The sequence below is a fragment of the Dryobates pubescens genome, chromosome 3, assembly GCF_014839835.1.
Source record: "Dryobates pubescens isolate bDryPub1 chromosome 3, bDryPub1.pri, whole genome shotgun sequence".
NCBI lineage: Eukaryota > Metazoa > Chordata > Aves > Piciformes > Picidae > Dryobates > Dryobates pubescens.
The window spans coordinates 31,391,793-31,403,758 of record NC_071614.1 but is presented as its reverse complement, the minus strand read 5'-3'; the positions used below and the strand labels follow the sequence as shown (position 1 = coordinate 31,403,758).

At 43.8% G+C, this 11,966-nt stretch overlaps 2 protein-coding genes across 2 annotated transcripts; both read left to right on the top strand.

The window, feature by feature from the left end:
- The first annotated feature begins 241 nt into the window (after positions 1 to 241).
- TP53I3 (tumor protein p53 inducible protein 3) lies at positions 242 to 6,210 on the top strand. Its single transcript, XM_054179909.1, has 6 exons — positions 242 to 338; positions 1,881 to 2,023; positions 2,685 to 2,952; positions 4,157 to 4,369; positions 4,934 to 5,130; positions 5,859 to 6,210. The coding sequence occupies exons 1-6, from the start codon at positions 257 to 259 to the stop codon at positions 6,045 to 6,047; spliced, it is 1,092 nt and encodes a 363-aa protein (XP_054035884.1). The 5' UTR covers positions 242 to 256; the 3' UTR covers positions 6,048 to 6,210.
- Positions 6,211 to 7,433: 1,223 nt separating this feature from the next.
- Positions 7,434 to 11,352, top strand: SF3B6 (splicing factor 3b subunit 6). The gene is made up of 4 exons (XM_009905316.2): positions 7,434 to 7,548; positions 7,856 to 7,974; positions 10,326 to 10,464; positions 11,238 to 11,352. Exons 1-4 carry the CDS (start codon positions 7,519 to 7,521, stop codon positions 11,325 to 11,327), a joined length of 378 nt encoding a protein of 125 aa, XP_009903618.1. The 5' UTR covers positions 7,434 to 7,518; the 3' UTR covers positions 11,328 to 11,352.
- The last annotated feature ends 614 nt before the right edge of the window (positions 11,353 to 11,966 follow it).

Genomic DNA, 11,966 nt, shown 5'->3' with positions numbered 1-11,966 from the left:
ACAGCAGAGGCATCAGACCAAACCTCCGTGTGTGCTGGGGGGAGTGGCAGACCTCTGCTTCAGTGCCAAAGCAAAGAGTAGGGTTTTGCCTCAATTCACGGAATGAACCAGGTCTATGGGCAGAAATCATGATGAGATGTACTAATGTTTCTGCCTCTGTTCGTGTCTGTCCCTCCACAGTAAAATGCAACCTCACCCTCTTCCACCCCTTGGCTTGCATGGGAATGGCTGATAGCAAGCGCAGGGGTGGGAGACGATGAACCGGGATCAGAGTCTGTGCCAAAGGACAGACTTTGTTCCTAGTGCACAGAACACCCTCTCTTCATTACAGGAAAAAGGTGAGACAAATTGTGCTAAGGAACCACAGAACTTCTTTAAATTGTTATTTTGGCTACTGCTGGCAGATCTGACAGTTTGAAGTTGTTGTGGTTGGTTGGAACATTGTTTTTCTGCACATCTGAAAGCAATGCAGATATCCGAACCCTCACTGTATTTCTTTAACATATTTTTGTGGGTCTGCTTCTAGCAACAAAGGTTAGTAAACAGTGTTGGAAGAGAGACAGAATCTTCTTTTGCATCTTATTTTTAGTTGACTATATTTGGACACAGTTAAGAGAGCAGAAGCATCTGTTATGGGGTGGTATTGGTGGGCTTTGCATTAAATTTTTGTGCTTATACAGACAAATTTTGTGTGCCCAGATTAAACAGTTCAACTGAAAACAACAAATAAAGAACCAATCTCTGGAAGAAACCCCTCTTAAGTTACATTTTATATGAATGACTGCAAGTGTTTATTCACTGTAAACCAGCCAGAGAGTCCCACCCCACAGGGATTTGCGTTCCTGGGGTTTCAAAGCGTTTATCATTCTGCATTTGCAGTCTTACCACAAATAGTTAAGTATGCACTTCGCTTCTCCTGTGCAGATACCGTAATGCAAGTGATTTTTACAGTGGTGGTCTGTCACATGATGCTGTTTACTGGGGGAAATCTCTAGCTTGCAGCCCACCCTGCACACAGCAGCCCTATGCTGTATTCAGTATAGTACCAGCTCTAAGGAAGGGACGCAGTCCCTCCTGCTGTGATGGTTTCTTCACATCTCCTTCCAACCAGCACCCAGGGGGCAAAGGGAAGACTGTTCCAGATCTGATTTTGTCAAGCAGGAGGAGGGTTGACATCTCAGCCCAGCAATAACTGCTAGTCCTAAAACAGGAACCCAGGAGCTGTGCCTGAGGAGTTAACTTGAAAGATTCCTGCAGTAGTGACATCCTCTACCAGAGCACAACAGGCACATAGGAATCACCTGCTGAGGCAGGAGAAATAAATAGGGGTTTTTAAAAACCATCTGTTACCTTTCATTTGCACTGGATCACCATTGTGCCTCTGAGTATCATCAAGTTGTTGTCCACTGGCTGAATCATAAAGCAGCACTTAGAGGATTTTAGAAGTATCAAATAAAGGCTCTTATTATTATAAGGGTTTTAAAATTCCATTCATGTCAACCGTTTTAAGGGTCTGGGTCTGTATCCTTTAGTCAGTTGAGCACGTGTGTGTGTGTGTCACACTGTACAGGTAAGGTGTGTGGGTGGTCAGCATTGCTGAATCCATGCATGGTCTGTGCAGAGTTAAAGCCTCTGACTTGATGCAAGGTGATCTTCATGTCTTGTCAAATGGCTTTCACAATGACATTATGTGTCCCAGTGTTACATATTTCATTGCATTGTAACTCCTTGGCTTTCTCTAGCAGCCCTCCCCTCTTACAGCCTCAAATTACATCACAGTTTGCATTGTCCATGTGCAGAGTGCAGTCTGTGGTATGTTTACTGAGGTTTTTCCAGCTGCACATAAGTGTGCCTGCTTTTTTTTTTGTTTTTTTAAACAGAGAAAATGCTGGCAGCCTATTTTGATTGCCCAGGAGGCCCAGAAAATCTCTATGTGAAAGAAGTGATGAAACCACATCCAGGAGAAGGAGAAGTACTTTTGAAGGTCTCTGCCAGCGCTCTGAATAGGGCTGATTTGCTCCAGGTGTGTGTATGTTCAGCAGATTTATGCACCTGAAAATGTCACCAATTTTTCAAGCCCCTATCTGAAGTATTGACAAATCTTGAGAGTTAAAAGAGATTTGGCATGGTGAGCACTTGGATGGAAGAGTTCATAGGGCTGACAGGAGGTATGTCTGTTGATTCAGAAGATAAATGTTTTCATCTGTGTCACTGCAATGCGGGGGGTGGCATGGAAAGGGAGTTTCAAGAAAAGATGCAAACCTCATGCTCCAGTCTTTCCAGGTGCTCAGACCATTCTCTGGACATTTGAGATAAACATGAAATGTTACACTGGCTCAATTTCAGCAGGAGAAAATTACATTCAAATTGTTAAGTCCGAGCTGCTTTAATTTGACCTGAAAGCCATACTCTGCAAAGTGGAGACCATAATGCTGGCTAGACTGGCCTGGACAAAATGTTCTCACAACAAACTGAATTTGCACACAGAGTTTTAAGAATAAAACATACTTAGGAAGCAAAAAGTGTTACCAGAGGATAGAAGATCCTCAAATTACTGCAACATTTGCACAGTGTAAAATGATGATTAAGTAGGAATTTAGATGATAGGCACATGAGTAAAATATTGCAAGTCATGCACTCATTGATGTGTGGCTTTTCCTTCCTTGCCCTCTCTTTTGTTTTAGAGGAGAGGGAGGTACCCTCCCCCCAAAGGAGCAAGTGATATTTTAGGCTTAGAAGCAGCTGGGAGAGTGGCTGAGTTTGGACCTGGCTGCAAGGGTCGGTGGAAGATTGGCGATGCAGTGATGGCTCTGCTCTCTGGAGGTGGCCAGGCAGAATATGTTACAGTACCCAAAGGCCACCTGATGCCAGTTCCCAGTGATATGACCTTTATCCAGGCTGCAGCCATTCCTGAAGCTTGGTTAACAGCCTTTCAGCTGTTGCATTTTGTAGGTGAGCAGTGTACTTTCAAATCCTACCAAAACAGCTTGTCTTCCTTTCTGTTACAAAATCCTGTTTGTTGCCTCCAACTGAATGCTGTTTGCCTTTGAAGAACCTTTTCTCTGTCACTCTGTTCACATGAGTCAGAATACAGTATGCCAGACTCAGATGCTGAAATCTTGACTACATCTCTCCAGTCACAACTTAGTCTGCTGATGGCATATTTACAAAAAAAGAATGTGGAAAGATGGTCAGGTTTGGGGGTTGTGTGTGCGTCTGTCTGTATTTCTCAGCTTCAATCACAGTTACCACTAAGTCTAAACCCTGAAATAACTTACATGTTCTCCAAACAACTGAAAACACATCCTACTTCTAAGGATTTGACTTCTCTGCGAGCATGACCACATCATGAACTTTCTCACTGATTGCCTGTGGATTCATAATGGACAACATCTTGTACCTGGTTTCGCAGAGACATTAGATGTAGGCAAAATATCCTCTCAGCTGATTTAAAACAGACATAAGCTCACACTCTGTGTTTTTCTGTGGTACAGAAGCACTAACTGTAGCACTTACCAGGGTTTTCCTTAGCTGACAAATGCTTTCTTCAGCAGTAGCACCTAAAAGCTTCACTAAAGAACAGGAGTTACAAACCAGTAACTTTCCTCACTACCCAAAATGTAGACTTGCTTTGAGCACTGTTCCTCCTGGGGGTCATGTCTCCAACACTACTTGGTGCTTCACTTCCAGTAGCAATCAGTGGAATACAAACAAATGTGTACAGGCAAATGGTAGATAAAGGTAGAATAAAGGTAGAACTCGTCCTTAATGTTACCCAGCACTTCTGGTATTTCTCCATTGCCGAGTGCCTCCTTTCTCACTATTAACGTCCTCTGGGTGTGTTTTCTGTTGGTGGCAGTGGATAGTCCTGATACAAAAAGTCTGACTGCACTCATCTAAGCAGCTTGGTCATGGATGCTCAAAACTGGACAGGGCTAAAGTCAGTTCACTGAAGTCAGTAAAATTGAGTCCTGTCCGTACACTGCAAGCTGTGTTAGCTCTGGGATTGTTTCTATTATGAAGGATATGAAGATGTAAACAAAGCCCACTCAAGTGCATCTCTTTGAGCTTCCTCTTCACTATTTTCCACCCTGATCATATTTTAAACCAAAGGTGATGCCAAAAGGGTAAGCACTTCCTTCGCATCCTCCCTCAGGTAAAGTTCAGAAGGGTGAGAGAGTGCTGATCCATGCTGGAGCCAGTGGAGTTGGTATGGCAGCGATTCAGCTTTCAAAACTGGCAAAAGCTATTCCCATTGTGACAGCAGGAACTCAAGAGAAACTGAAAGCAACAGCAAATGCCGGAGCAGCTGCAGGGTTTAACTACAAGAATGAAGATTTTAGTGAAAAGGTCCTGGAGTTCACTCAGGGTAAGAACAAATTTGAGGAGGAGTGTGTACCTCCTGACATGTATGCACATATGCTGCTTCAGCTGTCACCTTGGTGAAGGAGCAGAGAGTAATAACTGTTAGCACATCCCAACAGCCTGTTCAGCCCAAGAATCTTTCCTTAGTTTGAGCTCTGTTTTCTGCACAAGCTCTGTTTGGCTTAGTGCTCATTTGGGGAATAAATATTGAGCCTGTGTTACTGTTGCCTCCACAAGGAATCATGGGACTAAATCCTTGCATTGTCTTTGTGTTTGAATACAGGCAGAAAACTTAGTTCTCTTCCTGTTACAAAAAGTTGGCTTTTTTGCTCACTTCAGATGGTTGATAAGAGAGTCTGCATCTGGAGACATGTAATGATTCTTCTTTTCTGCCTGATTCTAGAATTTCTTACAAACCATTGTGGTAATTTCTAATTTCAGTAGACAGATTTAACTGATCATTGCAGGACTGATTCTTCACCTATAAAGGTTGTATTGTTGTCTGAAATTCTCCTGCCTTTAATGCATCTTGACGACACCGCTGAAATCTTTTCTGTCTCTAATTGAGGTTCTGGAGTAGATATCATTTTAGATTGTGTTGGTGGCTCATACTGGGAGAAGAATCTGAAATGTCTGAGTACTGACGGCCGGTGGATTATCTATGGACTACTGAGTGGAGGTGAAGTACACGGAGATTTGCTTGCAAGGCTGCTTTCCAAAAGAGCAAGCATCCATACAAGTCTGTTACGATCACGAGACAAGGAGGCAAGTAACAACTGTCACCAGTGGATACAGTTTGATCTTCAAAGTAGTGATAGCTTTGAAAGCTTTCTTTTGATACCACTGCTAAAGCAAAATCTAATGCATTATTACCAAAAAAGCACCACCCTGAACTGTTACTACATACTTTGGGAAACATTGTAAAATTAAGTTATAACTTCAATTTTCCATTTTTGTTAAATGCTTCCCTTTCACAACTACTAAATCAGAGGAATGATACCTGGGACCTCTCAAAATACTTCATGAGTGTTATAATCTAAAGATTTGGCCTAAGAAAACAAAAGTCAAGTCATCAGGCAACTCAGTCAAGTTGGGGTGGGGTATAGGCTATTTGAATGTCCAGAAATTATCAAGGAAAAATCACTTTATGTGGAAAACTCTCAGGTATTATGGTAAAAGAGCCCTGAGATACATTCTGGCCATGGTCTAATACATACCATTCTCAAGAATTTTATCATGGTTTGAGTTTAAATGGTTCTGCAATGAGCTTATAACACTTGCTGAGAGAATTTAATTTAGTGAAAATATAATTTATCTAAAAGTTTTCTTCTTGTTTGTAATTTACAGGTGTCAGCTATGTACATCTGTCTCACTATGCAAATATCAGAAAGTCTCTCAGAGAACTGTGCATATATTGTGTGCTGTGCTTAGAGATACCTCTGCAAATGAAATGATTCAAAATAATCTTAAAAATGCTTTTCTTTTAAATTCAGTATAAGGAAAGGCTAGTGAAAGCCTTCACAGAAGACGTGCTGCCATATTTCTCTGGAGGAAGCTCCCCTCATCTCCAACCAGCTGTTGACAGCATTTACCCTCTACATGAGATTGCAGAGGCTCACAGGAGCATGGAGGAAAACAAGAATATTGGCAAAATTGTCATTGAAATGCCTGCTTCCTCTTAAAGAAAGGCTAACTGCCGTAATTGTTTCAGGGACACATTCATTATGGGTGTTAGACAAGTGCAGAATCTGCCATTTCTGCTTCCAAATCTGGAATAATTTATTGTGGGAGGATGCCAAATGGGAAGTGTAAAGCAAAGCCTCACAGGATGTGCTTAATAAAAAGGTTCACTTTGCAGCAATGGCATCATGTTTTAAGTCACAACTCCATGCAACACTACAAGTCTGGGGAAGCCTGGAGTGGCTGAAACACTGCCCAATGGTAAAGGGGAGTGTTGATCAACAGCTGGCTGAATGTGAGCCGCCATGTGCCCAGGTGGCCAAGAAGGCCAACAGCATCTTGGTCTGTATCAGGAATAGCGTGGCTAGCAGGACCAGGGATGTGATTGTGCCCCTGCACTCAGCACTGGTGAGTCCACACCTTGAGTACTGTGTTTACTTTTGTCCTCACTACAAGAAAGACATTAAGGTGCTGGCATGCATCTAGAAAAGGGCAGCAAAGCTGGTGAAGGGTCTGGAGAACAGCTCTTGTGAGATGTGGCTGTGAGGGAACTGGGGTTGTTCAGCCTGGAGAAAAAGAGCCTGAGGGGAGACGTTCTTGCTCTCTATGGCTATCTTAAAGGAGGTTGTAGTGATGTGGGTGCGGTCTCTTCTCCCTCGGAACAAGTGATAGGATCAGAGGAAATGACCTTAACTTGCACCAGTGGAGGTTTAGATGGGATACTGGGAAAAATTTCTTCGCCAAAAGGGTTGTTAAGCATTGTAACAGGCTGCCCTGGGAAGTGGTGGTACTTAAAAGGCACACTTGGGAGGTCTTTTTTATGTATATGTAGCGTTTAGGGGCATGGTTTAATGGTGGACTTGGCAGTGCTGGGTTAATGGTTGGACATGATGATATTAATTTCCAAGATTACTCCATGATTTGACTGAAAATACCGCTGAGCGCTCCTCAGTGCAGAGAGGGCTACCTGGCAACAGCTGCTAACTCTCCGCTCTGAGGTCCTCTACTGTCACGCGTTCCACACCTACCCCAGGCCAGGCCATGCGAAGCCTCAGTATCTCACCAGAGACTACACACGGCGCTCGGCGTCGTTGGCTTTCCTGCTGGTGCGCATGTTGCCTAAGCGGCGGTAGAGAGTGGCGGCCGCCGTGAGGCATGCTCCCCGGGGAGGCCACCGGGAAGCTCGGCTCGGGAGCCGGCAGCGCGGCTCCCAGCCCTGCACTGACTGAGGCGGGAGCGGGAAAGGGCCGGGAGCGAGGCGACGGGCGGAGCAGCCGCGCAGGTCACGTGCTCGCCCCCGCGCTCTGCGCCGCCCACGGATCCTGTCGAGCGGGCGGGGGGGCGCTTCCGGCGCGGTGCAGCCTGGGATAGCAGCCGGACCTCCGTCAGGCCTGAGCGCCCTGCTGCGGGGAACTCTCCTTCCCTGCTGGTGTTTCTCTCCTAGGCGGCAGCCCCCTCCTTCCCACCGGCGCCATGGCGATGCAAGCGGCCAAGCGTGCCAACGTGAGTGCTCTCTTTTGCCCTCTCCCCGGCTCGCCTCATCATCCGGGCGCTGAGGAGGAGTGCACCTCGGCCCGGGGCTGAGAGGAGGCCTTCCGCGCCTTCAGCTAAGGAAGGCCGGGAATGCATCTCCCTCCTCCAGGGAGGCCTTATGTTTGACAAAAACGTGTCAGGTTTGTAGCTGTAGAGGGTTAAAAAAGGGCCAGTGAAACACATGCGCTCGTTCAGTGATTTAGCACGTCCGCTGCTGATTTTAAGTTCTGAAGTGATTGGTCTAGGTCTAACACAATGTATGTTGTTTCTGCGTCAGATCCGGCTGCCTCCAGAAGTCAACCGGATCCTGTATATTAGGAACTTGCCATATAAAATCACAGCGGAGGAAATGTATGATATTTTTGGGAAATACGGGCCTATTCGACAAATCAGAGTGTAAGTATTTTAATTTTCTTTGAAAAGTTAAGGGGAGTTTGTGATTTAGTATCACTATCCTTATTGCAGCAGGTAGCAACAGGATTTCACAGCTGAAAAAGTTCAATTCACTTTAGCAGTGTTCCTCTGTACCAGAGGGGGATGTGATGATGTTTCTCTTATGTGTGTGAATTTGTTAGAAAATAGTATTGGTGGTAGGTAGGGTTGAAGAAGCTTGAGTTTGATGTGAACTTAGGTGAGTTAGTAAAAATATGAGAGACTTGCTCTCAAGTAAATCTTAAATGCAGCTAAGATTTTACCTTATAGAAAAAATAAGAAAGGCAAAAGTTGCATACAACAGAATTAATGGGAAAATCAAGATGATTAATGGGAAAATCAAGATGTTTCTATTGCTGTGGGAAGGTTGTGCAGAGAGACCTGGATAGGTTGGATCAACAAGCTGAGGCCAGTTGCATGTGTTCCAACAAGACCAAATGTGGGTCCTGCATTTAGGTCACAATAACCACATGCAGTGCTGTAGGCTTGGAGCACAGTGGCTGGAAAGCAGTCTGGTAGAGAAAGTTCTGGGGCTGTTGATGAACAGCCAGCTGAATATTAGCTATCAGTGTGGCCAGGAAGGCCAACGGCATCCTGCTCTGTATCAACAGTAGTATGACAAGCAGGACCAGGGATGTGATTTTTCCCTTCTACTGGTGAGGCCATACCTTGAGTACTGTGTTCGCTTCTGGGGCTTTCACTACAAGAAAGACATTGAGGTGCTGGGGTGGGTCTAGAGAAGACCAGCAAAGCTGGTGAAGGGTCTGGAGAACAGCTCTGTGAGAAATGTCTGTGAGGGAACTGGGGTTGTGTAGCCTGGAGAAAAGGAAGCTCAAGAGGAGACCTTCTCACTGTACAGCTCCCTGAAAGGTTATAGCAATGTGAGTGTTGGTCTCTTGTCCTAGGTAATAAGTGATAGATGAGAGGAAAAGGCCTCAGTTTGCAGCTGGGGAAGTTCAGGTTGGATATTGGAAGAAACTTCTTGATTGAAAGGGTTATCAAACACTGGAATAGGCTCCCCAGGGAGGTGGGTTGAACCCCCATTCCTTCAAGTGTTTAAAAGATGAGGGGATGTGGTGCTGAGGGACATGGTTTGGCACCAGACTTGATAGTTAGGTAATGGTTGAACTTGATGATCTTTAAGGTGATCCTTTAAATTCCAAAACAATTCTGTGATTCTGTGGTAAACAGAAGTGTTCATTCCAGATCCACAGTGATTGCAAAGGATTGTTCAGTGCATAGAATCAACTGAGTTTTACACACAGAACCACCTTCAGTAAACCAACACTGCTGACACTGTGTACAGGGACAAGTTACTAAAGTGACTGGGGAAGTGGGAAAGGGAATGAGAGACTGCCTAAAATTATGGCTTGGCTAAATAGGTGGAGTTCTTCACTAATAAGCATAAAGGAGAATTAATATTTAAGGTTAATGAAAGTGTTTGAACATAAAGTGGGACATACAGAATTAAAACGTATCATGTCCTTTCCATCAAAGTGATGTGGTGGCCTGCATGTCCAACAGGGACCTATAGGCAGCTTCCCAGTGATTGTTCAGAACTACAGATTCCTGTTGTTCTCCACAGAAATCCCTCTGTAATGACTTTTATCCCATTCTCTTCTTCTTTTTTGTATGCAGCCCAGTGTGGATGTGTGATGTCAGTTGTCCTTGGGAGTTCTCTTAGAAGCAAACATCTTAGAGTTCTTTTGATTATTAAGTTGACTATAAGTACCCTTTAGCTGAGACCCTTTTTGATTTGTAGGCTCTGCAATCTCTCTGGGCTAGTTAGTGTGATGTGCCCAGACATGTCTCCTGTACCTCAGGCAAAGGAAATTGAATCAGTGGTCTGATAGATGATGGCAGTGCTTCTGAAGTGGTCTTGTGGTCCTGCACTGTTTTGACTCTAGAATAGTTTTTTTGATGTGTCAAGAGACATATTCCATTGAGACATCTGATCCAGACATCCATTAACTGACAGCCTGTTCTGGTAATATTAAATAAAACCAGCTAATCTTCATAATAAAAGCTCAAAGTACTTCCAGAGATATGACAGCCCCTGACAGCAACATCTTCTGATAGTTGTTGTGGAGAGGTAAGATCCCTTTGGAGCATGTGCCTGTGTCAGATTTCCTGTTATCTCCAGCTCTGAACTGTAAGGGGAGATAGGTGTGGAAAGCAAAGTAGTATTGTAGTAGCTAGAAAAAAAATAACAGTAATTTGGGGTTTCGTGAAATTACTTTGTTAACCTAATCTTGGCTAAAGAAAATAGAACTATTTCCTGTTCATTTAACATTAAAAATGATCTTGCTCTGCAGCGGAAACACTCCTGAAACTAGAGGTACAGCCTACGTGGTTTACGAAGACATCTTTGATGCCAAAAACGCTTGTGACCACCTGTCAGGATTCAACGTGTGCAACAGATACCTTGTTGTTTTGTACTATAATGCAAACAGGGTAGGTGCACTTGGATTGGTTTGGGGGTTTTTAAGTTACCTAGCACAAACCAAAACTGTGTTTGAACAGACAGTTGCTTGAATATTTTTAAGCAATCCAAACTGGCGAAGGGAATGGATTGGATAAATTGTTAGGATTTCATCTTTACTCAGTGTTCTGTGTGCAAGAAAGGCACCTTTGGGCCAAGAGTGTGAAACACATGTTTCTGGTCAGTGTACTTTGAAAAGAGGAAGCAAGGGCCTTGAAACTGCACAGTTGCAGCAGAGTGTGAGATCATAGTATTTAAATGGTTTGAGTTGGAAGGGACCTTAAACATCACCTGGTTCTAACCCCCTGCCGTGGGCAGGGACACCTTACTAGACTGGGTTGCTCAAGGCCCCATCCAACCAGGCTCTGAATGCTTCTATGGTTGGAGCATCCACATCTTCTCTAGGCAAGTTGTTCCAGTGCCTCACCACCCCTGTGATGAAGACTTTCTTCCTAATGTCTAATCTCAATCCAGTTTCTTCAGTTCAAAGCCATTACTTGTTTTATGTTACAAGGCCTTGTTTACAGGTAGAACATCTGTAGGTCTCAAATGTTCTGCCTCTTACTGATGGTACTCAGGGTGCTGTGGTGTTCTCAGAAGTTGAGAAATAAGCAGTGTTATTTGTGTGTGACGTTGATGCAGTTCATAGTGATGTTATTTGTGGTTACAAAGAAAAAGCATCTCATAAGATGAGTTGGTTTTTTTATTTTTCTTCTTCTTACATCTTCTGTTTTCCTCATTACAGGCATTCCAAAAGATGGACACAAAGAAGAAAGAGGAACAGCTTAAGCTTCTCAAGGAAAAATACGGAATTAATACAGACCCACCAAAATAAATTGATCTTTTCTGAAAACTTCTAAGCTCTGCTGCTGAGTTCAACTGTTCTCGAGCTCTGCTGTTGAGTTCTTGAACTAAACATAGGAATCCTCAATGAAGTCTTACAACATTTGTTTCAAAGTTTAAATTTTAATCTGTAGATCTTCACATTAGAATTAAATAAATGTAAACCATCAGAAGATCTGCTTTAAAATTAAATCCCAGTAAATGGACATGGTGGTTGTAAGGGTGACCAAGTAACTGCTGCACAACCACAGCCCTGCTTCTGCAGGACCTTTCAAGACAGAAGCGAGCTGGCTGAGTGTTTCATGCTGCCAGTTAATCCAAGAGCTCATGGGGGCTCTGAACTGTCTGCCTACACAGAGGTAAATTTCACTTCCCACTCTCTGAAAATGGAGTATTGCAACCAGTCTCCTTGCCACAGGGATTTGTGTGCTTTTTATTAGAGTATGGTTTAATAATTCTTCATTCCTGTGTATTGTACACAGGTTACTGCACATTTCTCCCTTCTGCAATGCTTGAAGGAGCCTAATTCCTGCTTCTAGAAACAAAGCAAGCCCAAATCCATGTTTATAAGAGTTTCTTTTACAAACTGTAGAAAATGAATAGCCTTTTAAAGTGATCCAGCTGCTTAGGT

Bases quoted from the DNA above. Each gene is read 5' to 3' on its own strand.
- SF3B6 (XM_009905316.2), top strand. From the start codon at position 7,519: ATGGCGATGCAAGCGGCCAAGCGTGCCAAC. The intron at 7,549-7,855 runs GTGAGTGCTCTC...TTTCTGCGTCAG, and splicing joins AAGCGGCCAAGCGTGCCAAC to ATCCGGCTGCCTCCAGAAGT. The intron at 7,975-10,325 runs GTAAGTATTTTA...CTTGCTCTGCAG, and splicing joins CCTATTCGACAAATCAGAGT to CGGAAACACTCCTGAAACTA.
- TP53I3 (XM_054179909.1), top strand. From the start codon at position 257: ATGAACCGGGATCAGAGTCTGTGCCAAAGGACAGACTTTGTTCCTAGT. The intron at 339-1,880 runs GTGAGACAAATT...TTTTTTAAACAG, and splicing joins CTCTTCATTACAGGAAAAAG to AGAAAATGCTGGCAGCCTAT. The intron at 2,953-4,156 runs GTGAGCAGTGTA...ATCCTCCCTCAG, and splicing joins TCAGCTGTTGCATTTTGTAG to GTAAAGTTCAGAAGGGTGAG.